The following is a 22,102-nucleotide window of genomic DNA, read 5'->3' as shown; positions in this document are numbered from 1 at the left end:
TAGCTAACAACTTATTGCCTCTCTTGCTTTAAGGAAAGCTTTTAACTAGCACCTGGGATGCACTTTCTTTCATCTGTATGGATTAATTTCCCCCACTGGAGTGCCCTCCAGTATTTTAAATAGGGGCAAGAGAAGATCAGATGTAGCAGGTATTATTCACCAGTAAAACAGGTGTAATCGTGTTCATCATTAAACGTCTTCATCCTATTAGTTTCATAATAAGCTTTTAATGATTTCTTCAATAAAAGACTCAAAGACCAAACCCTACAAGTTGGAGAGTGTTCCATTGTCCCGCCAAGCCGTTTTCTCTACCATCGATTGCAAAGATAAAAATCAATTGTAGCTAAGCAGGGTGAAGTTAAAAATAAATTGCATGGATTGATTTCTGTTAAGACCTTTGGCTCCTAGTTAAAAAATGGAGGAAAGAAGTATATATTTGAACATGCTATATTTAGCTTCTATGAAAATAAAGAGGAGGCCCTAGACTGGGAAATCAAAGTTTGATTTCTCCCCTCCTCTCTTGAATCAATGCTGAGACATTTCACATTAAAATAAAATAAAATAAAAATAAAACCACAAAACATTAAATCTTTTTCCTTTCTTTATTCCTGAGGAAATTTACTACTTATTAAATTGACAGCTTGAGAAGTAAGCTCAGGAATCTGTGTGAATTGGCACGATCTCAGCTGTGGCTGCTGGTTGAAGCCTGCTCATCAGATAACTGACTTCCATTCAGCAAATGTGTTCATTTAGCCTAGCCTTAAATATCAAATAAGTTTGAAGCATACACTCATGTCTTACTAATAAGCACTTCCGAGTTTTCCTAAACAACCACAGTTACAACCAGTAATAGCAATAAACTACTTCTCTGAGTTAAGCTTGGACATACTGAGCTTACAGAATTAGGAACTTTTTTCCCTTTATAAAAGATTAAAAAGAATGTCCCCTCACCTCAGTTCTAAGGTTATAAATAATAAATAGTTTTATTTTCTGAGCCTGAAAAGAAAAATTTCATAAATCTATCACTTTGATAAAAAAAGACTGATTCAGATAAAAAAAGAAAATAAATACAAAACCAAAAAACCTGTTTTCTACCAAAAAAATAAAATTCAATCAAACAACTTCAGCTGAATTTTTTTGACACACTCTGATGAGACTCCAGGCATCCAAAAAAGGCAGTATTATCCATAGGCTCTATAAGAAGCTATCAGTGATTGTGGGTGAATACTGACATTTGCATATGTTTTAAGGAGACTTTTCTGATGCAAAAGAAGACTGAATTGGTTCAACAGCTTTTGGCAGAAGTGTTTGCTCCTCTAAACCAGGGGAATTATTCAGATATGTATTATAAGAACCACACTTAGCTCAACCACTCAACAACATCTGGAGAAATTCTGGGCTTGCTCGTTCTCTCTCACTCATGCTACTGAGCAGGCCGAGGTGCTGCCCTGATGTGCAACTGTCTGAATTAAGCAAAAGTCTTCTAAGCACAGAATTACTTCAGAAGGTGAAGAAGAGCCAGACACATGATCAGCATCAAAGAGGAGGGTTTTGACTTAACCTTTTCACCTTCAACGTGGAAGTCCTGCCATCTATAAGAACTGCAGCTGCTCTCACACTGTTGCATGTGAAAGCTGCGAGTAAATACCATCCCCTGCTTCTAAATAGCAATGTCACAGACCCTGACACATTCAGGATTATAAATCACAACCAAGGCTGACTCTTTCCTCTCAGGTCCATTCACACTCCTTCCTTTACCACATCAACCTCAAGGGCAACCACCAGCGCAACTTAGTGTTTTGGACATTGGACCAACATATGTCCCAGGACAACCTGATGTGAAGGAATCTGGAGTCAAGAGAGAGCTGTGCAGATCCCATGAGACTGAATCGCAAATAGTAGAAAATGTCAAAGAGAGCTGCCAAGAAAGGTTCCCAAGAGAAGGAATGGTGAGAGGGGCCAGGTGAGAATCAAGAGCCTCTTATGAATTTCATCTTTCAGTTAAAGACCATGATAAATTCTACCATTGGAGCTGAAAGAAGGGGCACCCATGTTCCTACTCTTTAAAGACCTTGAGAAGTGCTAATGTACTGCCTTTCAGCATAGCTCTCTCGTTAATGGCACAAAGAACTTCCCATTTAAAGTGGAAATGAATCAGAGCATCTGAAACAAACAGCCAGCAGCCCTTTCCAGTCAGAGCTTGAAAGTGTCATTGCTTGTCCTTATGAAGTAAGACCATCAGCCAAAGGCAGATCTGAGAGTGTTCATCTCCAAAGGCATTTGTTTGGCCTGCTAGAGAAAGCAGGCATCACCCCCAAATCCAAACCAGCTTCTAAATCTCAGGAGCAGTCTTCTGTGCCCAGTAGCTTTGCCATTGCCATGGAAAGTGCTGGAAGTCTGAGTTACTTTTAAGATTGACTTCAGCTGCACCCTCTCAGGACAGTAGAGGAAAATAAAGACATAAAAAACAACGAAGATAAGTATTGATCACCCATCCACACATCCTTGTGTTGACTTACAGCCAGTTCAAATCAAAAAGGCCAAAGTTACCCTCAGGGTCTCCAAGCACTGACAAAGACAGAGGCTTAAGGAAGAAATGGGGACAGTGTTAACTGCATGTTGAGCAAAACTAGTATGATCTCTGGGAGGAAAGCTGCACACTGAAGGGTTTATACAAGGAAAACACAGCAAGGTTAATAGTGGGAGGAAACATATCTTATGAGACCTACATCTATAGCTGCAGAAAAGAGAAAAAAAAGACAATTTTCAGAGACCAAATCTTTCCTCAAGTCCCTTAGGATCTTGTGAGTATGCCTAAAAGCTTATCTGTCCCTTTTACAACTCCATCAATTCCAATCTCATAAAAAATGCTACCTCTCCCTGTAAACTGACTTTCTTACATCCTTAGGCCAAAAGTGCTATAACAGCAGTACTACCAGCAGTCTTCATGCCACACACTCTGAAGAGTTTAATCATTATTATTGTACCTCTCCAAATACCTAGGTTTTTGTGTGAAAATACATTCCTTACATGGGTCTGCACCAGTGCCCTGGGAATGCCATCAGTCCTTGCTAGCAACCAGGCTCATCCAGCATGGGACTCCAGCAGAACCACAGAGCTGTTGCACCTGAAACAGTTTGCACATAACCTTTGGGTAACTGGGACAACTACTTCCAATAGCAATGAGGTCCCTATGGCAGCTGTAGGTTTGTTCACAAAAAAAGTTGCTTTCTGCAGAAACCACTGTCCCAGAGCAAAGCTGATTTCCAGTGAATGCACTGTCATATTCATACCCCCTTAGGCATTCTCACACCAACACAAATAAGCAACACTGTACTGAGGGTTTTTTGAACAAGACTTTCCTCACTCCCTGCAATAAGTGATGAAACTTGCTCATGCTTTCATTCATTTCCAGGGGAATGTTTTCATCCATTGGCAAGGAAACACACAGATCATTATGGCTCTTCTCTTTAAAGAACTAAGTAGCATTAATGTTATTTGTTTACTTATAGGGAAATAACAATTTTTCCTCCAAACAATGCTTTCTCACTCAAAACAGAATTTCCTGAAAAAATAATCCCCGTTTTCATTACAGCCTACTGCATTTTAGACTCTTTTCAGCAACTTGAGTAATTCCATTAGAAACTTTGATATAAGACTTGCTTGGAAAATACTTTCCCCAGAATTCCCCCTGTGATTCATTTTTACCATAGCAATTCTTCAAAATATCAATACACTAGATTCATCCATAAAACAAAAGACTATCCCTGACCCCTGGGTCTTATAATGTAGACTCTGCACATAAGAATACCATAGCAGTTCAGGTAATTGTCAGGATGTCAAATCTTATAGGCAGCTGCAGGTTATCTCTGCACCTAAGTTTAGAAAGTGATACTATCTCACTAGCATGTACTCAAAGGCGCCAATAAGGAAAGGTGTGGTACAGCTATAAAGAATGGCACATTACAGCTGTAGAGAAAAAGTATGGGCTTCACTACTGCACAGCTATATAATTGAACACAACTGACACTGACCTTAATGGCAAAGTTGCTCATCAAGTTAGCTCCATTTGGTACAATAAATAAATTCAGACATATTCCAAGGTTTTCTCACAAATAAATGACCTGCTCTGTAGGATGTACGAATTTTAAGTATTAACCATGAAAGATGATGATGAAACTGGCTCCTGGCTACATCAGAGCAATCCTGAGAACTGAAAGAAAACTTATTTGCACAACAGAGAGTAAGATTTTCTCTTGATATATCAATTTATGCAGAATTATCCCATCTTAGTGATATGCTAGGCATCCTGAAATAATTATTGATCAATCAAATAGAAAGTAAGTCAATAAATTCAGAGTTATCACCTACTGTTTTATTCATAAGGATTCTTCCTACTCTTTCTTAGTAGCTATTCCTTCCTTCCTTCTTCATTACCTTTTACATTTTTCATCATGTGCTGTTATTTACCTCCTTTGCCTGGTAACCAGTCCCTGTCTTTTCAAACTCTCTTCATGGGCAAGTTTTTTTCAAGGATCATTTTCTTTTTCTGCACTGCAGTTCTGCAAGTTCCTTTCAGAAGTGCTGCACAACAGCATTCCACATGATAAGGAATCATTGATTTATAATAGAACTATAACATCTTCTGTATTCTTCTTTCCCCTATCCATTATGCACCATAGTATCACATTTGCTTTGAGTGCACAGTTACACAGGTTAATGCTTCCCAAGATTCTTAAACCACAGGCCTGTTCATCAACTTGATTAGAATGGATATTCACTCGTAAATAACTATGCAGACAATCTAAAATGTTGATATCAATAGCTGGGATTCATCTTCCTTCATTTTAGCTGTCATAAGGCTATACTTAGCTTCCTTCTAATATTAATGGAAAAGCAATATTCAAAGAGACTAGTCTTATCCCACAATAAGTGCAATAGAAGACAAATTGCCCCTGAAGATTTTGATCTTTCCACACGCTTCTGATCAACCAGTTTAGGCTAAAATTTTACTGCTTGTATGACAAAAATTAAAAGAAACTATTTCATTTCTCTATTCCAAGACATTACTTCTGATATGTTCCAGCACAGACGGATCAGAACTCACACCCCCATCCTTTATGCAGCTATTAAACCTCACCAGATTCATAGCATTTAATTTGATATTTATTTATTCATTTCTAATATTTGAAATTCAAAAGAGCTGGTTCCCATATTTTTGTCCAAGATTATCCAGACTGACTGATACACACAGGACACTGCACACACCATCAATCCGATGCATCCCATAATAGGCCACCATATCACATAGCTTGTAAAAGTAATACATCCAGGACATATCAGCACTCCTACATATGTACCGAGCAAACACTCTGCATAGCCTATCAACCATATGGTGGACACGGTGGATTTAACACACCTTCAGCTCAGAGAGGTGTGTGCTGTGAATGTGAAGTGCCCATGTGTTACTCGAGTACTACATGGACTCAATCCATGCCCAGTTTCTGCAGCCACTTTTGACAGGCTTCTGGACAGGCAGAAATCCTGAAAGTGTGATGTAAAAAATAGGGAAAGTGATAGACAAGCATGAAAGGTAGAGCCTCCTGCCCAGTGCTGCAGACACATCCAGTGTGTATGTCACGGTTTAAGCGGAACCCAGGGCAGTGCATATTTAACATTTTTTGGAAGTGGGGGTATATAATTTTTAATTTCAAACACCCATTAAGCTATAATAAAACACTGCTAAGGTTAGTCAAGGCACATATACATACATGCATGTTTTTGTATACACACACACTCCTTTTTTAACTTGAAGCAATTAGCAGCTATTAGCCTGAGCTGCTCACTGCTAATTTGAGGCAGAGGAATACGCATACCAGGCAGATGTTCTCAATGAGAGTTCACATTTCTAAACAGAGAACCCTTGTTTTGATACAGGTGGGAGCTGAGGAATAAGAAACATCTGTAAAGCCCCGTGCTGGCCTTAAAGAAGTGGATGCTCTACAATGCTCTCAGACATAAACCACCAGATTAAGAGAGCGTCTCTAAAATACTCCTTGGAGAGTAGAGCATTTTCCAGTTGGAAAGCCTCTAGTCAAATCATGACTTACTATGTTGCAAAAGCTACATTCTCAGTGTTTTCTAGCTGCAGGTCCCCTCAGGATGCCAAAAGAAGCAGTAGCAGGATGGGTTTCCTGCAGGAATGAGGGGAGCTGTGGCTCTCTTAGCATTCAGTCATCTCCAGAGCAGCAGACTCCCCTGCACATGGGAGAAGCCTTCTGGTGTTACTCAAGTGCATGCAGTTTTTGTAGTGGAGTTCTCCAGGTCATAGAGATCCTGTCCTCCACCAAATCCCAGCATAGAATTATCAGCCTTCCCACTTAAACTCCCATTTCTAGGAAAATTTCACAATAAACAGAGCAGAACCTTTTTATAATTGTGAGACATTAATGAAAAATGTTCCATCAAGGAAGTAAAATAGGAGCTTAATGTAACCCAGTGTTGCTCAAAAAGGGAAGAGTATGTGCTTTCTGCACTATTTCAATCCAAGCTCCATCTCATCTCATTCCTCCTCTTCAGCACTGGTGGAAAGCAGTTAACATCATCATGTCTGCAATCTCTGTGCCCTGTGAACTTTCTACAGCCTGGCTCATATTCAGGAAGTGTTCTTCCATACTGTGTTATTCCTTCTTGCACTTCCCCAGGTATGAAATTAGGAGAGGTAGCCTTGTTCCACATCCAGCACACAAGTTCCCAGAAAATCTCAAAACCAAGTAGTTTCTTATTCAATTCCTGTCACTTTCTCCTCATCTCCAAAATCATCAACTAGCTGACAAACAACCATCTTCTGCTTTGAAGTTGCCCTATAACATCTTTTTTCCAATTTTTCTGCTATTTTACCTCCTACTGTAAGTTTTTGTTCACTCCATTAGCATTGACTGTCAAATCAGCATAAACTTTTCAATTTGTTAAAATGATCATTCACACCTTTCCTCCGTTCTACTCTATCCTCTCCACTTCATCACTAGCTTCTTTGTGTCATCCAAGTAGACACAACAGCAAATTAGAGCTTCTGTGAACCTCATGGACCATTGTGATTACTGGTGATTGAACTTACAAAATATATTAGATTCACCAAGACACAAGTGATGAGCAGAGAAATCAACTGTTTTATCTCAGATTGTATTGCTAATCTGTAGCAGGCAGGTACAGACTCGTGACTTGCAGTCCTAAAAATACACCTCCTCTATTGCATAGAACAAGTACCTCACAGAGACAGAATTCATGTCACATTTGTACCAAGCCAACATACCTGGATGAAGATATATTCATCCTGAACAACAAGGGAGCTGATATCAATGGAGCGCGAGAATAGCCCACTCCTTTTAGTCTCTGAGCACTCTTGGATCCGACAGGTCAAATAGTGTGTGTCTGTAACAGGAGAATACACATACATGAGAAATGCCCATGCAAGAGCCTGTTATCTGCAAATGTCATCAGCAGCTTAAAAAAAGGTCTCCGAAGGGAAGCCTTAACCTCAGCTCCAAGTTGATGGATTGTTACTGCATGATCTACATCCAGCCTTTAAAAATGTAACTGCTCTATGGAGCCAGAAATACAACACACTTCCACACCCATCCTTCCCTTCCCCATTGTGAAGACAGCCCTCAGGATATTGGAGTTTAAACCATAAGTGGAGGGTACAAATCATAAATGCATCAGAAAATTGATGATGAGGCCATATGGAACAGAAGAAGATTTCAAAAACCGCTCAGGTAGAATTATCAATGACACTACCCTGTTGGGAACCATATTCCCATCCTCCCTCTGAAATACTATAGCCTTGATGGTTTTAATTATAGTTGTAAGACACAAGGAGACAAAAAACAGCCCAAACCAGCATTATATTATTTTGCTGTGAAAATTACAAGCATCTCTCAAAATTAAGTCTTTATAGCCAATATAGACTAGGTATGAAAACACTATGGACATGAAATAGCATGACTAGCTGAAGAGTCACAACAGTAGTTATATGCACTGCAAGTGGCATCAAACACTTCTGTCTAGAGAGAAGATAAGACCGTCACAGTAATAGGATGCCTTGTCAGGCCTTGGCATTGCTTGAGAGGAACAGGACTGGGAGAAGAACATGAGGAAGACATAAGGCAAAGGCAGGCGCACAGAAAGTTGCTTGGAGCAGCAAGAAGAGATGTGCTCACCTCCAGCAAATTGGCAAGGGATTAAGCATTATTTCATTTAGGCTAAGAAAGGATCTCATGAAACAGAATAACCAAGGCACTGTGTCTCTGGATGTATGCAATCTAAATATGCCATCTCTGCCTTTCAATTGCCTTTCTAAGAACTGCAAATTAGGAAGAAAATGAAAATACAACTAAGATGACAGCTGCAGCGATAAAAGGGTCATATCTTTTACACTGCAACACTTCTACAAGCTTCTTAAATTCACACACTTGTTCCCTTTTCTACAAAGGGTGAGAACAGACCATCAGTGAAGAAAACAGTAAGTGTATAAGGGTGAGCCTAGTGTGGTGATTTTTGTTCACAACTGCACCTTTTAACAAGGATCCTGTCAAACTGAGCCCAGAAACGTAAAAGGGAACTTTAAAAGGACAGTAACTAGCCTAGTAAAGCTGCTTACAGAATTCTCCATCCCATCCCCTGCTATTGCTCTTGGTCTGTGTCATTCCAGTGGCAGAAAAATATGGTTCTTTGGAAAGCACAGAAACTGAACTGAACACAGCTGAAATCTTCTGACACTCAGCTAACTGCCTTTCCTGATTCAAAGACAAGATTCACAAACTGGCAGTTTCCCTTTCCAAAGCCTCATCCCACCAATAGAATCTTAAGAATGCAAAAAGAATGCGAATCAGAGGCATTAATAACAAGAAGAGTAACTTTTAAAAAGATATTGTCTATAAAATAGTCACAAACTACAACCAAGCTTTAATCTAATAAAGCCTCATGCCCAATCGCAGGACCAAAGGTTCACATTTAAAGACCGCAGTTGAGGGTCTGGGTTGAGGCACTGGGAATTTGAGGTTAATAAGGGCTACGTGGCTGATACAGAGCAGTTGCATAGGTCTGGTACAATAATGAAAACAGTCCCACTGATGCTGCTAAAGCAACAGAAACTATTGCTGGTGCCAGCTCAGAGTACCTGGAGGTAATTAAAGTGTATGGTGAAAAATATCTAACCTAGAGACAGTGCCAAATAACTGGAGTATTGGAGTTGTGCTTTATCCTAGCAAAAGATACCAGAAGCAATAGAGAGGTCAGACTCTCAGCTGGGACAAATTAAGGTTCTTTATCAACTGACACATACACATTTGGTCCAGAGCTGTTATTTACCCCCTCAGCATCGAATCTAAGACATCTCTGTGGTGGATAAAAGCAACTTCTCAGAAAACAAGAGGGTCTTATCTACCATCATGCTACCCAAAGAGCTCATCAGTCTTAACTTGTTCCATGAGGTAGCACTAAAATTAGGCAGAACAAGGAGGAGAGGTCAGGAACCGTATTTTTAGAAGCTCATTCCCTCTGGTATGTTCTCCCACACAGTCGCTCAGATATTCTTATCCCTTCAAAAAGGGGATAATTTGCTGCTGCTGAGTGACAGAATGGGAAGAGGAATAAAAACCTGTCACAAAAAAATGCAGATAAATCACAAGTGTTGACATGACGACTAGCTGCCTGACTATTGGGAAATGTGTCATTCTGAGTGTGTTACACCAGCAATTGAGTATACTCAAAGAATGGCACCTGATTAATATTCACATAGAGATGGTGGTGGAGAAGAGGGGTATCTCACTATCCATTTCCCATTTAGTCTGTTTACTTATTTCCATCTATTTTACAACACAAGGCTAGCTATGAAAAAAAAAAAAACCCAACCCACAGACACAAAAATCCTATCTTCAAACCTGTCTGCTTTTGGACACCAAGTAAGTTCAAGTCTTGCTTATTTTCCTGCTGCCCCACAGAAAATTAAATATAATTCCTTTTAAAACATGTCCAAAAATCAGGTAAAAAATATGTTCACATTTGTCTGTGACTCAAAGCAAGAAACAACCCCAAGAATCTGCTTAAGCTTCTTGAAAGGTATGACCTCTTCAGGAGCTACCGTCCCAGTCACAGAGTACATCTTACACTATATAGAAACTACAGGGCTCCTCAGTGTAAATGTCAGTTAAGAGAGAAGCTGTTATCTCCCCTTTCTCTGAAAGGAGTTAATTTTTCAGCCCTGATTTGCACAGCCACAAGGAAAAAGGACAGCTGCCCAGAGGAGTAGGTGGCATGTACCCAAGTTGCGCCTTAAAGCTTTGTTTACCTTTAAGTGGGATGTTTATGCCTTAAGGGAGGTTGGCTTTTACATAGGGATTATTTTCAATTTATATATTGTCCCACACAACGTCAGGATTAGAGGGTTTAGGCATTGGGGGTTTTGTTTGATTGGGGGTTTTTGTGGGATATTTTTGTTTGCTTGTTTCTTTGTTTAATTACATTCTACTGCAAAAGGAATTGAGAAGATCTCCCCATTTCCTAGACAGCCTCAAAAACTTCCTATGCTTATAACCCAACATCCAGCTACTTTCTCAGCCCATCTGTGAATAAGGCAATATGGACATCAAGCAGCCTGGAGGGTTTCCTGCAGCTCAAATCACAATATCCATAACTGCACACAAACCCTTCCCACCAATTTATCTCACTTAGGATTAGGGAATGGCTTTCTCAGACATGCAGCCATTTTGCAGGTGAGCCTTCCCATTGCTAATTAACACCGTCTCCCATCTTGAGAATCTGGAGTGTATTTTTACCCTTTTTAAAAGCAATGAAACTGAAACAACTTCTTGAAATTTGCAGTGATAAACTGGTGAAATAACCCAACCTACTAAGCCTCTTCTTTGCCCACCAGTCATGACAGCTTTGGCAGGAAGCAGGAGCACACAGGCTTTCTCTGGCGGATAATACTCAAAGACATGGGTCCCTGAAGGAAGACACTGAAACAGTAAAACCTGTCACTATGCTGAAGGATGCAAAGGGCAGACTTAAGTGCAGGTTACTGTGACTTACAGAGAGACAGGACAGCAAGGTCTGCTCCTTCCTGGCAGCATTAACAAGGCAGCTAAAAGCAGGCATGGTTGGCCAGCATCGCTAACAGGGAGAAGGGTAGCTGTTCGAAACAAGTTCTTTGGCAAACGGGCTCAGCTTAACTCATGTCCTGGTGCCAGGCAAGACTTAAAATCACAAACTGACAGTGAAGGTTACTATGGGAGGGAGAAAAAAATTAACTGGCCTCAACAATTTTTCCCCCAAAGGGAAACAAAAACTATGTATGTAGACAGGATTGTAATTATTCCCCAGGAATTAGTTACCTTGTTTTATCTTTCTGGTTGGGGTGCGTGTGTGTGTGTCTTTTCCCTTTAATTAAAATACTGTTTATTGCACTGGATCTGTGAGTTATCTGAAGATTATCCCAGTGAACATCAGAAAGTTTAATATATCTTTCCCAGAAGTGCTGGTGGGTGCTTGTGTCAGTGTATTTGTAACAGTTCCCTTGCATCCAAACCTGTCCTTGCTGCTGCCTATTACACCCAGGCAGAAGGTACAGTGCCCAAGGCTCCGACATGTTTTTATAATTTAAAAATGCAAGCCTAGATTATTATTCTGCTGCAATAGCTCTGCCAAGATGTCAAAAAATATATTAAAAACTTCATCTGCCACAAAAGACAGGAACAGCTTGAGATCAGCTAGGCAATAGCATTATCAGCCTCTCGCAAATATTTAAGGGGACTAGACACTGTGGCAGATGTTTTTGCAGGGACCCTACCATTCCTAATGACTGGGACAGACAAAATCATAAGGCAAGATATCTTGGAGGACAGACACCAGAGTGGTGAACAGCAATTCCATCTCCCAGCTTCATGGGCTTATTGATAGCCCTGACTGGATGAACAAGACTCTATCATGCCCCACCACCTGTTCCCAGATACAAAGCATATTTCAGGCTCCAGTGTCTGAATCAGTATTAGATACATTCTTCAGTCCCATTACTGCTAAATGAAGGAGAAAAAAGAATCATCAAGTCCAGGAGCCTAACTTTAAATACCATTTGCCCCCAGTTTATTTTTTAAATGGAAAGTATGAAGGAAAACAGAAGAGGAAAGACAAACGTTCCCTCTAGAATTATGTACTTTTCAAGTGGCCAGGGACATTGATGGTGTGGATCCTTGTACCTGAACTGAGCAATGGCAATACTCAAATCTGTGTCTGTTAACACATCAAGTAAGTGACTGAGATACCAGACTGACCTAAGACGCACTAAGAAAGACACCCCTTCATTTTCCCAACTACTGAGGGAAACTTTTATCAGAAACTTTCTGATCAAGGGGAAGTAACTGCAGGGACCCATTTTCCTGCAGGTGTAAGTGCCTCAACCATTTCACTGAGAGCATGAAAACCCATTTTGGTTACAGAGCCAACTAGGAGAGATGTTCAGACTTACATTCCTAAGGACACAGAGCTGTACCATTTCACACCAGGTGAGGCTATAGCTTTGAGGCAGTCGATGTTTTGTAACACAAACTAATATCGTTTTAAGGCTTAGAAACTCTAATTGGAGCAGCGTGGTTGTGTTGTGCTGTGTTTGGCTGGGAAAGGAGTCATTCTAGTGCTGTCCCCCAGCAGGACATGCCAGCAGGGCCAGCACAGCCTGCCAGGTCTCTCCTGTGCCTGCTGTCTGCTGGGACAATGGCTTGCAATGGGCTGTTTTGCAGACGCTCCTGGTTACATCTGACTTCCAGCGAAGCCCTCAATACCATCAACTGCCAATTGCAAAATGCTGAATTTATACATTAAAACAAGAACAAACAGCAAACCCCCACAGCAAACAAGACCTGAAGGAAGTTGTCTGCAAGCTGGGGTTACATCTTTCAAATAAAACATCTACATCCTTGACATATCCAATATTCAAAAAGCTGGGTGAGCAAGTTTAAACTTAGTTTGAAAATAAACTCCATCAGCAGTTTGTTTGCTTACTCGCTTTTTTTACTTGCTTTTGGCGACTTTTCCCAGCATCCCTGCCACAGCACTCATAGCAACAAAGGCACTGAAGAAGCCTCCCTACCTTGCCCACCCACCTGCTAGCCTGTTTTGCTTTTTCCACACATTCAACAAACAGCTGTCACCCCCAAGCTTTTATTGCTTGGTTATTTATTCAGCTGCCATCACTAAATATCAGTGGGACGCCAATGAGTGATTTTAGAAGATCCACAGCCTCAGAGAAGCCACCCTGATAGACAAGAGCTTGTTCGCACAGCATCTGGCCTATGCAGCACTTGACTAAAGCAGAGAAAAGTTTGCAGCCAACAAAAATGAGGCCTTTCACAGAAATCCTCTACAAATTCAATCCCATGCTGTTTTTCTAACACTGTCCTTGTAACATAAAAGGGACACATGTCCCACTACTGGGGTGGCACTGAGCTGGAGAAAAGCTGGCTCCAGCCCAGGAGCAGATGCATTACTGTGCTGTAGTTCCTGTGAGAAATAGCTAAAACATTTTGGAGAGAGTGATAGAAAAAGTAACTTCCTTCTAATACCAACTGTCTTCTTCACTGAAGGTTAATTACATAGGAATCCATTCTGCTGCAAATGTGACTAGATTCATTTCAGTGAGGGGTTAAGAGTTACAGTTTTTCTACTTCTTACTTCAGATCCAGGCACCTTTTCAAGGCCTGTAATGTCTGGGAATGGAGCACCTATTCATACATCATGAGCAAGACTGAAAAATACTTTCATTGTGAGACAAAAGGTACCTGGGGCATAGAGACATTCTGACCAGGAGAGAAATCTGATGGTAGGCGATTTCTCAAATTTGCAGATACACCACAGTTGTTCTGAACACCTCTGGAAATGCACAGAGGCTGCACTGCACAGGGCTGGTAGCCAAACTCCTTATGATTCATGTAAAATACATGACACTGAAAAAGCTAAATAGGGAGCAGAATAGAAAGGTCCTTAACCCAACAGACTGTGCTACTGCTCAGATGCTCCACAGACACAAGCCCTGCAGCCTCCGAATTTTCCCCCCAGACAGGGGCTAAAGATAGGAGTATACCTCACACCGAACTCCTCACACCAAACCCATCACACCAAACCCCATGACCAGCATCTTTCCTATCAACTGAGATGTAAATGGAGACACAAAATAAGTAGAGTGACTTTCCATTCCCACTTCCAAAGCCCACTTTTTCAGTACTGGCTGCAGGCACTCACGTCCATCAGCAGTCCGGGCTTCCATGTGCACAAGGTCAGGGTCTTTATCCAAACCAGCCACCGACCTGGTTGGGGGCAAAAAGAGAGAGAAAGAAGGCAGCAAAGTTAGCTAAAAGCCAAGTTAGCTCTTCAATCAGACAGAGAGAGGGTGAGGAGAAGCAAAACCAGTTCAAATCTAACTTGCTACACCTGGTATGTAGATTCCCTACCTCCTACCAGCTTGTCTCCTTTGTGTTTATAAGATAGACACCTTCCCAGGCACTGCTGGGTGAACCTGCCTAGCCCTTGTCTACAAGATCAAGACTACAATGACCATTCCTGGGGAAACAAAGCAAGCTGGTTGCAAGATCCAGTAAAACCAGACGTCTGTTTTAATATCGAAAGAAAGACAAGGGCACAGCAGCCCCATGATTATAGAAAGCACACTAAAAGGTGTCTCACTTGACTGAACAGTGACACAAGAGACTGATCTGCCCTTGTTTTGCTGGGCAATTTTGCTACTAACTCAGTTTCTGCAACTTCAAAGGAACAGCAATATATATATATATGGTGAACTTGTGACAAAATTCTAGAAAGAATTATTCACCTCACTATCCCATGCATTAGCCCTTGATAATCATGAAACAAAGGCATAATGAATTTCTTTAAGCTCAGTAGCTGAAACCGAAGCACCTCAAGTAAAATCTGCCTGTGCATTATTTTCCTCCCTGAAAATGTTTTGCAAGGCACATTACAAAGACAGTTTTCCTTCTGGCACACTGAAAGTCAAGCCCAGAGCAGAAATGTTGTTATTAGTGTCCTGGCTGGGAGATGAACATTTAGTCCTAGCAATGGCTGGCAGGGGAAAAAAAATAATCCATAGATGTCCACGTGATTTATGGAGCTGCTTCTTCTAAGTTAACCAAAGGGTTAGATTAAAAAGGGACAACGACAAAAATCAGTTTCTAATTTTGTGAAGCTGAATTTGATACAGTAGATTGTAAATAATAGATTCCCTCTGTGCCAGCCAACATTCACAATTCCCTAATGTTCTAATACACTTTTATCACAATCTTTTGCTTCTTTCATCCTTGGGGCATCAACAGCTAAAACATTAAAAAATAAAAAGAAAGAAGACATAAAAAAAGAACAAAATACAGATGCTCTGATACATTTTTGTGGATCTCACAAAAAACATAGCAATTGAAGCAATGACAAACATATGAATGTGCCGGAGTTCAGCTAAGCTCCGCCAGTGCTGCAAATGTCAAAACAACTGCATTATGACCCACTGTGTAGGTAACTGAAATTGGCACTGCTTGTTAACTAGAGCCCCACATCAATAGCGAGTCCATTCACAGCACACTGCGAATTGTGGCCAAGAAACCCCAACACAACAAAGCAAAGCCACACACAGGCAGAGCTTTCATCATTCTACTTCCAGTGAGAAATAGTCTGCTCTTTAATCGCTACCATCAGTTTCAGGGTGATCCTACAGGGAGGAAAGCACTGCCTGTTATTGGTAAAGATGCCAGAATGGTCTTGAGTCCCTGTGACTGTGTAATTGTTGGTGTCAAATCTTCCAAATATCTGGACACAGTTAAAGGTGACAGTAGGACAAATAGGAATTTCTTACAATGTCAGTGAAAAACATTATGGTGTGCAGCAACATTATTTCCCAATATATCTATAGAAAGGGCACACATCCTTCTAGTCCACAGCAAAGTTTTCTGCCTTTTTCCCGTAAGTAGCCCTAAATGCTGTCATTTCAGGTGTTCAGCAGTCATGACTCCCACCTGCATGCCAATAGGGATAGAGGTACGGGCTTAACAACACCTCCATCTATCACAACTTTATGAAATGAAGCGTGGTGATTTCAGTACTTTTAGGTGCTGGTTGGGATCGCGTTAGGCACCTTCCCCACAGCCATTCCCAACAGGCTCTATACTGAAATCCAGCACCCACTCTCCAGGCTTCTTCTTGGAAGCCAAACACCAGCCTTTTACCTAGAGCCATTTGCTGTGCCCTGGCACCACAACACCAGGCTCCCCACAGCACCTCCTGAGTCCCTCCCCCTACAGCAATGGGGCAAACCTACTCCTGGCCCAGGGAATAAGAAACATCCATCTGCCACAATACTGTTCATTTTAAAAGGGACTGGAATTAGAAAAGCCTAAGTATTTCTAAACAAATTCCAAAATACTCATTACCACTGTGCATTTGCATACACAAGCTCTGTGGATCTACTCATAATGCCTATTAAGTGAGCATCAGGGGACTACAGGAGTCTCCTGAAACATGTCATTCTAGCTTGAATGTGCCAGTGCCATTTACTTGTTTCCTTAATTAGTTTTGACAAGTCTGATGGCTCTTTTCAGAACAACAGTGATGAAAACAGGACCAGCACACAGCACCCGCTAGTCCTCCTCTGCTGACCAAATACAGTACTTCAAGTGGAAAAGCTCACAAAGCAATCTCCTGCAAGCCGAAAGCAAGACAAGCTCCTGTTATCTGCAGGCAGATAACAAGCCTGTAAAGTTAACTGCATCGGTCATCCTTCCATCTCCCAAACAGTATCTTAGATCATCTTCTTATATCAAAGACTCTGATTGCAAAACAAATCCCCAATCAATGCTGTTTTTTCATGCCTCGCCTATTCCCACTGGCAAAAAACACAGCTTTGCTTTGCAGTGTTCTGACTCCTGAATACGGGTATTTTCAGTAAATGATCTCTCACCATTTGTCTGGAGAAGATTTACATGAAGAATGCAAAAAAAAAAAAAAGGCAGTGGAATGAGCAAGATATGAGTGCAGATTTTGGAGCACAGCTGCTCCAAAAAGCTAATCCTTCATCCCATGTAGGTATTTCTCTAGTCTTAAGAACTCCCTGCAATGACCACTCAGGTCTGGCAATATAAGAGCAGCAACAAAAGACACCTTCACAGCCTTATATTTTCTCATACATTATCTCTCTGAAAAACAGTTGGAAGACTCACTGCTCAAAACTCGTTGAGCAAGTAAATTATGACGAGGAGAGATTACATCATCCCCTGACTTACATACATCCCTTGTATGTCCTCTAAAGCTAAGTGGAGCCCACAGAATGGGGTGGCCAGGAAGGGTTTTCCTGGCTCTCTGGCTGACAAGCAACCCTATTTCAGAAGTTTACAGAGACAAGAGTGTTTAACAACACTTACAAGCCTAAGCTCAGCTTGAAAACAGTTTTCCTGCCACAGAGCCATACCTAAGGCTGTAGGCAGAGCTCACCTCTATATTTTGTATGTGCACAGACTCTAGAGCATAAACAAAACCAAGGTCCACAAAATGCACCCGTGTACGCTGCTGCCTTGGATGGCCATGGGGAAGACAAAAGGCACTCTCACTGTGAGAAGCCACACTAAATCAACATCCTCCAGAATCCCTATTCATTTATCACCACTCAGATGTGAAAATGCTGAGAGGATGCAAGCAGAAGTGACAGGAAAGGTCATTTTTTTTTCTTGCTGACATATTCCCTGACTGCTGCAAAGGCAGTTTTCAAAACGTGGAGCCTGCAGCAACTATTGCAGCTGATGCGGTATCACGGGCCGATTAAGATTGAAACTGCCTCTGAATTCCATTAGGAAGGAAGCAAGTGATACTTTTTTCTACCTTCTGCTGCTGCTTTTCTCTTCTGTTCTCATGGTAGCTCTTGATTTTCACAAGATCTTTCCTCCCTTCTTTTCAGAACAGGACTGTGTGTTCTTGAAAGCTGAAGGATGGACAGGATCCTGGCAAGATCCTTATCTCTATCTTGAAGGAAAAGCATACATGGATGCGCATTTACTAGACCCCTCTGCTAATATTTCATCTCTGACCAGGGGGGAGAGCAAGCATGAAGGGCAAGGAAAACACAGGATGCTGTATTGTAAGTAATTATTCCTGAAATGTTTTTAGTCGAAAATAAAAAAACTAGCATATGAAAAGAAAGGAAAAAAGAAATCCACAGACTCTCTGGATTCTTGCCTAGGACACACCTCAGCTCACTCTTTTCTACCAACTCTACTACCTTTCCATGGAAGAAACCATTTTTGCATTTTTTTTCTACCCATTTTCCAGACATCAGGTATTTAATGACAAAAGGCAGCACTGAGATTTAGCTACTCCAGCATCTTAGATCAAAAATGCTGAGCAATTCAGACTGCCTGCTGCTCATTCTTGCTCCCTAAACCATCTATAAAGAATAAGAGAAGCTCTGTTCTTCCTTCTCCTGGAACCATTAGCTGGTGGGAGTGGATGTGAGCAACGTTTCTGTTAAGGATTTAAAACAAGGTAAAAATGAGGAATCAGCCATTCAAACTTGGTTTGATATCTGCTGGACTGAGGTTTTTACCAGGGGTGTGCCTACTTCTGACCAGTCAAGATGGCATTCCTCAGCTTTGGCTTTGAAATCAAAATCAAAACTTTTACAACAGATTGAGACTTTCCCAAGATGGTAACTTGGAAACTCATTTTTGCAGGTTGGGATGTCAGACTGAAGGCAATTGTCACTGCTCATGTAAAGAGACAGAGGAAACAGATGGAGACTACTTAGCAGGATGTTGTGCAGTAGACAAGGGCTAGAGATGGGAAGGAACAAGGCACATTTATTGTGCAATAATAGGTAAAGGGGGAAAACCACATCCTCTTGCTGCAGGCAACTGCAGTCAAATTAGTGGATGTTGCCAATTAGTCTGCTGTAATTTTAATTGTATCCTGTTCCAGCAGTGAATAAGCACTTCTTTGTGGTGCCAGGCAAGCAACGCATGGAACTAAATTCATCCAAGCAACAAAAAGTCTAGGTCTATATGGGCAGCTGGGAGCAGAAACTGATCCATACAATTACTGCTCAACTAATCTGTATTTTTTTACATAGCACCATTGCTATATCGTACATAACCTTTCCAGCATGGACCAACAGCCAACAGGCTACTTTCTCCGTCTGGTACGGCATCAAGTTTGTCTAGATATCAATAACTGCAGCTAGTTTCAGATGGTCAAGGGGATTCTGTGTATTCATCTGTTATTTACTGCAGTGAAGTCTAAAAATGGCTCCATCAAGCATTATCTCTGTGTCCGTAACAGCCAATGTGCACACAAGCCTCATACACCCCAGGCTGAAAATACAACATAAACTACCCTCATTAAGAACAGATCCGAATGTTGAACTGTTGGGGGAAAGAAAGTATTTATTAAACACATAAATATAGTATTATCCTCTGTGGCTGAACAGGGGGAGAAGCTGCTGCATGGCGTAGGACGTGATGAGGTCTCTGAAGAGTTATGGACAAAACCTCCTTGCACAGCATATTTCAAATGACGCTTGGAAAAAAGCTGGGCAGGAAGATACTGTAAGAAAGTGACTTAGCCAGGTCCCTGGAGCTTTCTGTGTCTTTTCCAGTGCTAATTTCCGTGATGCTACAATTCTGGACATCAGCAAAAGTAACTGTTGAGAGACTTAGCTTGCAAGATAAGGGAAAAGAAATTGCCAAGAGTTTATTCTCAGCTAATTTTCTTTTCAGCAAAACCAATCCTTTTTTTAAAAAGGTCCCAATGAATTTTAAGAAAGCGTTCTGCCTGTTATCACTACAGAAACAACATCTGCATGTGTTTCTATATGTGCATACATGTATCTATCTACCTGCATCTCATCCCCACTACCTGCTGAATGTCTAAACCTGTAAATTAGAATCATAGAATAGTTAGGGCCGGAAAGGACCTTAAGATCATAAAGTTCCAACCCCCCTGCCATGGGCAGGGACACCTCACACTAAACCATATCACCCAAGGCTTCATCCAACCTGGCCTTGAACACTGCCAGGGATGGAGCATTCACAACCTCCGTGGGCAACCCATTCCAGTACCTCACCCACCCTAACAGTAAAGAATTTCTTCCTTATATCCAATCTAAACCTCTGCTGTTTAAGTTTTAACCCGTTACCCCTTGTCCTGTCACTACAGTCCCTAATGAATGAAATTACCTGTAAACTCAGCGGATTACAGACCCCAGAACTATAAAGTTGCTACACACAGCTGTTTCCTGGTTGCAGCAGGCCAGGAAGAGGAAAGAGGTCCAAATCAAACATGTCCTTGAAGAAAAAGCTGACATTTAGGTTCAACCTTGTCACCAGTCACTACAGAATCCACACAGGACAGCAGGCTCTGCTGCATACTGAAGTATTTTTTCCTCTTCACAGAAGGTGACTATATCACAGAAATTAACAGCACTGGGAAAGAAATGCCACTGAGCCAGAGAATAAAGTATATTTATCAACAGAACAAAGCTGCTGTTGATCCATGTTTTTTCCTTCCTCCCTATGCTAATACCAGAAACTAAGAAAGTACAAATAATTCTGTCTAGTTCTAATCCAGTTAATAGGTCAGTTCTTTAAAGTGCTTTACTATTTCTTCCCCAACCTATACTATAAATCCCAATAAACGTAACCAAACTTTTGTGAAATAAACTCAAAAAAGCATGTGGGCAGAAAGGCAAAGATCTTTTATTCACAACCCTGTCAAGGTTTGAAAGGGCCAGCGGCAGGATATGTGCTGGAGGTGGCATCTTAATTTCCCAGCAGTGCCTGGAATTACTTCTCATGGGGACTGAGACTCATGCAGGGAGCTGATCTGTCAGACACGCCAAGCCAGCACTCATAGCCGATGTGCTCCCAGGCACACTCACACTCCTCCACTAACTTACCAACTAAATAACCCACTCCCATGCAGTCTGCTACTCCTGATTCATCAGGCCACAGCTGATCTGGGCTGTATAAAAACAGCCCTGAGGGCTTATGCTGATTGAATGAGAAGCCAAGTCCTAGCAGCACCTGCACTGGGATATGGTGGAAGTAATGAAGCATCATCTCATCAAGTTAAGATGTTACTGTCTTGAAGACACCTCAAAGCTTTAGTGCACAATATACCATTAAGTCTGTCCCACATGCATCTAAGACAAACAGTGATAATTTTAAGAAGGCATTTCTAGAGAGGAGAGAAGAGATTCACCTGGGTTAGAGGTCTGCAAACTTTATGGCAGACAAGTTCAAAACATTCCAACAGAAGGGATTCTGTTCTGCATTCTGAAGTAAGAGGCACTTTCTGCAGGACACTCCTTTATTTTTAATTTTAATATTCTAAATTTAAGTCCTTTGAGGAAAGAAAAATAAAAGTATATTTTAGGGAATACTAAAAAATGACGCATTTTTAGGTAGCTTTGTCTCCTTTCTCATCCTTTTCTTTCCCCACCATCCCACATCAGGTTTTTTTTTTATACTAGGAGAGGAATAAAATATAAGTAGAAACATAAAATGCAGAAATTAGTGTGCAAAAGTCATTTTGGTGATAAATCTTTGCCAAATTATTGGGAGGGTGGAATCTACTCCAGATAAATATCCATTATATTTAACCAAAAATCTTTCATTGGAAAATAAATTGTTTCCCAATGGAAAATGTGGGAGTAGAACAGTTTGTGGGGTCTGGTGGTATGGGGGTGGTGTTGGGGGTGTTTCTTTCAGCTTTTTGGAAAAAAATAATCAATCAGGCAAATGACATTTTCTAGCCAGCTATGTTTTGCTCAGATCTATGAAGCTCAAGCACAGAGTTTTTGCTTCTCTTCCAAGACTGATCATTGACATCCTGAGTGACTTTCATCTTTCCCTGCACTGGTTTAAAATTAGTTTAATGCCTACTATATTATGAAACCCAGTTAATTAATGTTTGCCCAGTGCTTGGCTACTGTCTTTTGAAAGTCATGTACATGGGGAATTGCTATAGATTATTGCTTTGATTTTTCAGGAAACATGAATCAGCCCCG

At 41.1% G+C, this 22,102-nt stretch overlaps 1 protein-coding gene across 1 annotated transcript in view; it reads right to left on the bottom strand.

Annotated features, from left to right (window-relative positions):
* SORCS3 (sortilin related VPS10 domain containing receptor 3) overlaps positions 1 to 22,102 on the bottom strand; it is a 298,778-nt gene that overhangs the window by 76,495 nt on the left and 200,181 nt on the right. The window contains exons 6-7 of the mRNA XM_034062014.1: positions 14,293 to 14,357; positions 7,313 to 7,431 (exon numbers count right to left, since the gene is read on the bottom strand). Of these exons, the coding sequence (XP_033917905.1) occupies positions 7,313 to 7,431; positions 14,293 to 14,357 (184 nt within the window). The remainder of the gene's footprint in view (positions 1 to 7,312; positions 7,432 to 14,292; positions 14,358 to 22,102) is intronic.

This window comes from Melopsittacus undulatus, chromosome 4 (assembly GCF_012275295.1).
Source record: "Melopsittacus undulatus isolate bMelUnd1 chromosome 4, bMelUnd1.mat.Z, whole genome shotgun sequence".
Classification (NCBI taxonomy): Eukaryota; Metazoa; Chordata; class Aves; order Psittaciformes; family Psittaculidae; genus Melopsittacus; species Melopsittacus undulatus.
This window is presented reverse-complemented; position numbering and strand designations above follow the sequence as displayed.